The sequence below is a fragment of the Euleptes europaea genome, chromosome 6 (assembly GCF_029931775.1).
Source record: "Euleptes europaea isolate rEulEur1 chromosome 6, rEulEur1.hap1, whole genome shotgun sequence".
Lineage (NCBI taxonomy): Eukaryota > Metazoa > Chordata > Lepidosauria > Squamata > Sphaerodactylidae > Euleptes > Euleptes europaea.
The window spans coordinates 5798008-5805760 of NC_079317.1; the positions used below are offsets into that span (position 1 = coordinate 5798008).

The 7753-nt window shown below is 55.6% G+C and overlaps 1 protein-coding gene across 1 annotated transcript; it reads right to left on the reverse strand.

Moving 5' to 3' along the window:
- Nucleotides 1-1182: 1182 nt before the first annotated feature.
- Nucleotides 1183-7329, reverse strand: XXYLT1 (xyloside xylosyltransferase 1). The gene is made up of 4 exons (XM_056852085.1): nt 6862-7329; nt 5401-5548; nt 5107-5239; nt 1183-1584 (listed from the first exon to the last, which is right to left on the reverse strand). The coding sequence occupies exons 1-4, from the start codon at nt 7327-7329 to the stop codon at nt 1188-1190; spliced, it is 1146 nt and encodes a 381-aa protein (XP_056708063.1). The 3' UTR covers nt 1183-1187.
- Between the last annotated feature and the right edge of the window lie 424 nt (nt 7330-7753).

Sequence of the window (7753 nt, forward strand, 5' to 3'; positions counted from 1 at the left end):
TGCTCTCCTCCTCTTCATTTCCCTCTCCCACTAAGCTTTCGTTCAGTCCACGCAAATGGGCACATTCATCCCAGGAGTCATGAAGGTTCACAAGGAAATGTTCTTCAGGCCGCATGCTTGGTCCACCAGCAGCCATTTCTGCACTGCTGAAATTGGGGTGACATTACTTTAACTCACGTATTAGAAGAGTTGGTTTTAATATGCCGACTTTCTCTACCACTTAAGAATAAAACCAGTTTTCAATCACCTTCCCTTCGCCCAACAGAGACCCTGTGAGGTAGGTGGGGTTGAGAGAGTTTGGAGAGAACTGCGACTGGCCCAAGGTCACCCAGCTGGCTTTATGTTTAAAAGTGGGAAAACAAATCCAGTCTACCAGATTAGCATCCGCTGCTCATGTGGAGGAGTGGGGGAATCAAACCCGGTTCTCCAGATCAGAGTCCATCACTCCAAACCACTGCTCTTAACCACTACACAATTCTGGCAGCCACAGCCCCCAATGGCAGGTGGGAAGCACAGGCTGGCTGCCCCTGCCACAAAGCACGCCTATCCCCTTAGCACCATGACTTCACAGCCAACATAGCAAAGTATTCTGGCTCCAAGTTAGTACAGCTGCTTCCCCACAGCTGTGCCCACCTAGTCTCTGTATTGGCAATCCTGACTAGAAGCCCCTCAAAGGTCCCAGGCACCTCTCTGCCAAGTCAAGCTGGGACCATTGGAATGTGTTCAGAAAAGCCACCTGGTTCCTGCTTGCTGCCATGACACCTGGTGTGTGTTCAGAAAAACCAACTGGTTCCCGCGTGCTGCCTACCCTACCCTCGTTGCTGCCACCCAAAAGCTTGGATCCACAACCGGAATTGATGCCCCCCAGCCCAGCCCTGCAGCAGCAGAGAAGAAGAGCTGGTTTTTATATGCCGACTTTCTACCACTTAAGGGAGAATCAAACCGGCGTACAATCACCTTCCCTTCCCCTCCCCACATCAGATGAGGTCGGTGGGGCTGAGAGCGCTCTAAGAGAACTGTGACTAGCCCAAGGTCACCCAGATGGCTTCATGTGTAGGAGTGGGGAAACCAACCCCAGTTCACTGGGTTAGCGTCTGCTGCTCATGCGGAGGAGCAGGGAATCAAACCTGGTACTCCAGATTAAGAGTCCACCGCTCTTAACCACCACACCAGGGAGGTCCAGGCAGCTACTCTGCTGGGATCGGTGTGTTGCAGTTGCCATGGTAGATCCTGACGTGGCCGTCGCACTGGTAGTAGTGGTCAAAGACCTCACTGTAGCCGTGGTCCCGCCACCAAGAGCAGAGCTGCCGGTTCCAGGTGCAGTCCAGAATGTGGAACAGTTCGGGGTGCTCCATGCCAGCCAGCGTGAAAAAGTCCTGGTCTCCGAGGTGACCCTTGAAACGGAACTTCTCCGCCAAGTGCCGCACCGCCTCCGGCTCCAGCAGGCGGTTGTAGAGCGCGGACTGGCGCATGGCATCCAAGTTCAGCAGCAGCACACCACTGTTGAAACCGGGCAGTCCATCTGGAGGGGGCTCCCCCACTTTGGTCCCGGGGTGCTCTTGGCGGTACTGCCAAAAGATATGCCTGGCGAGGGAAGAGCAGAGAAAGAGAGAGAGATGGTGAACTGAGAAGAGGGGAAGACATCGTTGCCTGCCAGCTCCACCCATACCCTTCCTGCCAGCCACAGGTATGCCCCTTACTGGCCAGTGAAAGGATGCCACCTCTGGGCACCTCAACAGCGAGGCTGTTTCCAAGGCCTAGCCCTGTTCCTGCAAAGGAAATAATTGTGTGCCACGAGAACCGATAGAGCCAGGGGTGGGAAGCACTTGCGTTCTTGACACACCTGACTGCTGAGCCCAGTTCTCCTCTGCCTGGGACACTGGCTAGCCAGGAAGCCCTGCCTGCTGCTCTTGAGGGGGCTGGGCAGAAGGTGGCACGATGGCAACAGAAACAGCCCCACGGCTGTGCCTGTGGTGGTAGGGCCTCCGGAAGGCCAACTCAGCCTCAGAGGAGACATAGAGAACAGCAGAGCATGTTCCACACACCCTCTCCATGCCATCACTTCAGTAGGGACTCCATCTCCACCTGCAGACCTTCGGGCTTTGTTCCTCAAAGTGTTTCATAACTCCTTCATTAACAAAGAATTTCTACTAACTGACCAGGAACTGATATTAGGTCAGCTCACCCATCATTTCCTGGTTCCTCTGGTCCTCTTTTTCAAAACTGGACCAGTCTTGCAATTTAGAGGCAAATTTTAGCAACAAATCACATCTACTGGTTAGCTGACCGATAATTTCGTATTTGAGTTCTCAATAACCTCAAGACCAGGCCCTACAAGGAAAAACTGAGGGAGCTGGATGAGGTTGAGGGTGGACATGAACACACATGAAGCTGCCTTATACTGAATCAGGCCCTGGGTCCATCAAAGTCAGTATTGTCCACTCAGACCGGCGGTGGCTCTCCAGGGTCTCAGGCAGATGTGTTACACATTACCTACTTGCCTAGTCCGTTTAACTGGAGATGCCGGGGATTGAACCTAGGACCTTCTGCATGCCAAGCAGATGCTCTACCACTGAGCCGAAGGGCTAGGAGCTGTTCCTGTTGGCAGCAGGGGATAGGACTTGCAAGAATGAGTGTAAATTATGGGCAAGAAAGTACTGGCTGGACATTCGAAAAAATTTACAGTAAGAGGAATCAGCCACCTAGGGAAGGTGGTGAGCTCCTCCTCACTGGCTGTCTAAGCAGAGGCTGGACAAGCACTTGTCAGGGATGCTCTAGGCCAGGGGTGTCCAAACTTTTTTCAAAGAGAGCCAGATTTGATGAAGTGAACATGCGTGAGGGCCGACCATTTTGCCTGACATTCTTAATTAAATTAATTAAATGCAAATTAACTATTTTATGCAATGTTTATTGCAAATGGCATACTTATTATGCCCATAACCACAGACTGCACCACAAAAACCATGGCTACATTCCTTCCTTTCCCCAAAACCCCTTTAAGCTCACCGGACGCAACCCCAGCTTCTAAATCTCCAACCTTCCTTCTGTAGGGAGGGAGCAGGAACTCTTCCTCCCCCCCCCCCCCCGCTCATGTGCCTCTCTGGGACTGTTGACTCTCCCCCTTCAACCATTCTGGGGGTATTCTGTCCTCCCCTCATCTGAGCCAGGAAATAAACTGGTTTTCATTCTCATGGAGTCCAAGATTCAAACACTCTGACATCTCCCGTGCAGGGAGGAATGTGGAGTTTTTCTCCCCATGAGAGCCAGTGTGGTGTAGTGGTTAAGAGCGGTGGTTTGGAGCAGTGGAGTCTGATCTGGAGACCTGGGTTTGATTCCCCACTCCTCTACCTGAGCGGCGGAGGCTAATCTGGTGAACTGGATTTGTTTCTCCTGCTCCTACACACGAAGCCAGCTGGGTGACCTTGGGCTAGTCACAGCTCTCTTAGCCTTACCTACCTCACAGGGTATCTGTTGTGGGGAGGGGAAGGGGAGGGTGATTGTAAGCCACCCTTAAGTGGTAAAGAAAGTGGGCATATAAAAACCAACCCTTCTCTTCTTCTTTCCTTCTGACCTCTTTGCTCGGGGCTTTGACCTCCGGAATGAACACAGGTGTCCTCTGCAGACTCGGCCCCGTCTGAACACGCCTCGTTTCCAAACACGATACATGCCAGGAGTCATTTATTTCCCCCACCGCATCCCTTCTTTCGAAGCAGCCACTTGCCTTGGAGAGAACCTGCTGGGGGGGGGGGTCTGACTCCAAACACTTCCTTCCCCCAAATCCAGCCCCCTCTCCCCCCTGCCTTTCCTTGACTCACAATCCCCCCACTCAAGACCCATCCAGTCTCTCCCCTCCCTCCCACCCACCCTGCAAATCTGGATCCCTCGTGAGGCCTCCGCAATGCATCTCCCCCCCACCCCAGCCTTCTGCAGAAAGGAAGGAGGAAAAAGGAGAGCCAGACGGAGGAGCCCCCCCCTCCCAGGCTTTTCGGTGTTTGTGTGTGTGTGTGTGTGTGTGGGGTCTTTCCTCTCCCGGATTGGGGCCAGCCTCTGACCTCCCTTGCATTTCCCTTCCCCCCCCCCCGCCACCTTTCCCACCCTCAAGTCCCCCCCAACCCATCCTCAGGATCCCCCTTGACCCACTCAGGAGGAGCTGCTGCTGCTTTTCCATGCGTCAGAACAACAAAGGCCACTCCCCCCCCCCCCCCGCGGGCTCTGGGTAAGAAGGAAGTGGCCTCTCTAGGGTTTCAGACTCGCTGGCCTTCATTCCGGGGTGGGGGTGGGGCTGAGACAGCCAATCAAGGCGGCCCTCCGCCCAAGCGCAGCCCCCACGCGCCCCCTTTTCTCTCTCTGCAAAACAGGCTGGGGGGCCATATTAAACCCGAAATAGAAGATTGGAAAGAAAAATTGTTGGACTATGCCAGTATGGCCAAAATGACTTATGTTAAATCCAAACTTTAACGAACATATAGAACAATTTGATGAAAAGTGGGAATCATTTTACACTTACATGACCTCCAGTTAATCAAATGAATGACACATACTGACTAGTACGAAAACGAATAACAGGCAATGCTCCATTTAACATGTCTAATATGTTTCAGCTGCTTGCTAAGTAAATGCTGGGCTTTAATATGCTATATTTTTAATGTCTCAGAATTAGATAGTTTGAATGATTTTTATACTTTTATAATTACTTTTTTAGATATATTATATCGCATTCGATCAGTATTTAGGCTTGTTATATGTTACTGTAATTGACCAATGTTTATCTCTCAAATGAAATTGCCATATTGTTTTTGTATATCAAATGGTTTACCTTTCCCTTTTTTCCTTTTTGTATCCCCTTAATTATAAAATTAAAAAAATTTTTTTTTTTAAAGTAATTGCTTTGCTAAACATAAAAAAGAGAAGGGATCCCCTGAGCAAAAGGCACCCTTCAACTATTCTTGAGGTCTGTCTCTTGCTTTTACATGGGGGAGGGAGGAGAGAGCACCCTGCCTGGTGTGGCAGGCAGAACTTACGCCGTTGTTTTTTAGAGGCCACCCCAGAGGCTACAATGTCAATTTGGCCCCACCTCCTTCCCCACCTTCCTGGGAGGAAACGTACCGGTAGACAGGCTGCATCTCCTGAGCGATGCCAATCACAGCTCCTTCTGGGAAGTTGTCAAATTCTTCAAACAGTTCCCTGATATTGGTCCTGTACTCCACGTCCAGGTCCACCTGGATGATCCGCGAAATCTCTGGAAGACAAAAGAAGGGGCTGTGATACTCCCGGCATCTCCCAGCCCTCCCAAGCCCGGGGCTTTGGCCCACACCGAGCCAATCAGATGCGGAGGGCACTGAAGACACTGAATGCATTGCTGCCCACTTGCAAGCTCTGCTGCTGCAGAGATCCACTCACCTCTGGGCATGACCCTGTGCATGGCAACCGAGAGGAAAAAGATGGAGTCACTGTAGTAGGTGCCGGTGCCTGCGCTGAACAGCTTCTGCATGGCCTCCACGATGGGCAGCAGCTTTTCAGTCAGAACGTTCACATCATGGAAGATCACCTGGAGGGGGGGGGGGAGAAGAACATGAGAAAAGCCCTGCTGGATCAGACCCAGGCCCAACAAGTCCAGCAGTCTGTTCACAGAGTGGCCAACCAGGTGCCTCTAGGAAGCCCACCAGCAAGATGGCTGCAGCAACATTATCCTGCCTGCGTTAAGAACATGAGAACCTAAGAAAGGCCCTGCTGGATCAGACCCAGGCCCATCAAGTCCGGCAGCCTGTTCACACAGCGGCCAACCAGGTGCCTCTAGGAAGCCCACAAACAAGACGACTGCAGAAGCACCATCCTGCCTGTGTTCCCCAGCACCTGATAGAATAGGCATGCTCCTCTGATACTAGAGAAAATAGGAATGCTTTATGGCACATTCATAGCCCTCTCCTCCATAAACATGTTCACTCCCCCCCTAAAGCCTTCCAAGTTGGATGGGCAAATTCATAAGAACATCAGAAAGGCCCTGCTGGATGAGACCCAGGCCCATCAAGTCCGGCAGTCTGGTCACGCAGTAGCCAACCAGGTGCCTCCAAACAAGACGACTGCAGCAGCACCATCCTGCCTGTGTTCCCCAGCACCTAATATTAGAAGTGAGCTCCCGTGATCCTGGATAGGCATGCATCATGATTTGTTGTCATTTTGACTAGGATAGCCCTCTCCTCCATGAACATGCCCACTCCCCTCTTAAAGCCTTCCAAGTTGGCAGCCATCACCACATCCTGGGGCAGGGAGTTCCACAATGAGAACATCAGAAAGGCCCTGCTGGATCAGACCCAGGCCCATCGAGCCCAGCAGCCTGTTCACACAGTGGCCAACCAGGCGCCTCTAGGAAGCCCACAAGCAAGACGATTGCAGCATTATCCTGCCTGTGTTCCACAGCACCTAATCTAATGGGCCTGCTCCTCTGATCCTGGAGAGAATAGGGATGCATCATGATTAGTATTCATTTTGACTAGTAGCCATGGATAGCCCTCTCCTCCATGAACATGCCCACTCCCCTCTTCAAGCCTTCCAAGTTGGCAGCCTGGGGCAGGGAGTTGCACAATGAGCACCTCAGAAAGGCCCTGCTGGCTCAGACCCAGGCCCCTCGAGCCCAGCAGCCTGTTCACACAGCGGCCAAGCAGGGGCCTCCAGGAAGCCCCCAGCCAGCTGCAGCAGCAGCAGCAGCACCACCTGTGTCCCACCCCCCCGCGCCCAACCGAACAGGCCGGGTCTGGGCTGCTCTGGAGCGGCCCCCGCAGGCAGCTCAGGCCCCGCAGTCTGGCGGGTGCGGCGGTGGCCCCCTCCCTCTCCTGCAGGGAGAGCGTCGCGCGGGCCGCCCACCTTGTACTTGAAGGGGGCGTCGCGCAGGGCGCGGCGGAGCAGGTCCTTGGCCAGGGGCGTGCTGGGCGCGTCGCTGAGCAGGTGGAGGGCCAGCGCCTGGCGGGGCCCCAGCTTGGCCAGGCGCGCCAGGGAGCGCAGCGCCGCCTCCGCCTTGGCGCGCAGCGCCGCGTTGCGCTCCGCCTTGGCCAGCACCAGCAGCAGGGGCAGCTCCTCGCCCGACGCCTCCGACGCCGCCTCCTCCACGCCGCCGGCCAGCCGCCGCTCGGCCTCCTTGGCCTTGCCCGCCGCCAGCCCCGGGGCCGGAGGGGCTTCGGGGGGCTGCCCGACGCGCGTCTCCTGCAGCCGCCGCGGGGCGCCGGACCCGCTCTCGCCGCCCGGGCCGGCGTAGTAGAAGGCGCACACGGCCAGCGCCGCCGCCGCAGCCAGGGCGCACGGAGGAGCGCGCCCCATCGCCGCCCAGCGAGCCATCATGGCCCCCGAAGCCCCCGCCCCTGCTTGGCCCGGCCCTCCCCTCTCCTCGGCAGGCGTCTCCGGACCGCCTGGCCCCTGCGCGCAAGGGATGGAGGCGGCTCCCGGGCCGGGGCCGCCCTCCTTGCAGCGGCTGGCGCAGGCGGCCGAGGGGATGGGGACGCCGCTGCGCTCCGATGCTCGGCCCCTTGCTCCGGGCGGGGTTTTGCAAACGCCGGCCTTAAGGGGCGGGGTGCAAGGGGGGGGAAGAGGGCATTCCCTGGGCAGGGCCTGGGCGCTGGCAGCCAAAGGGAGGCGAGCGCTTTTCTCTTGGGCTGGGGAGAGGAGCAATGAAGGAGCCGCTCGCTCTGCCCCGGAACACCGGGCGGGCGGACGGAGCCAATGGAAGCAGGGGCCGCCTACGGAGCAGCCGGCTCAGCCGCAA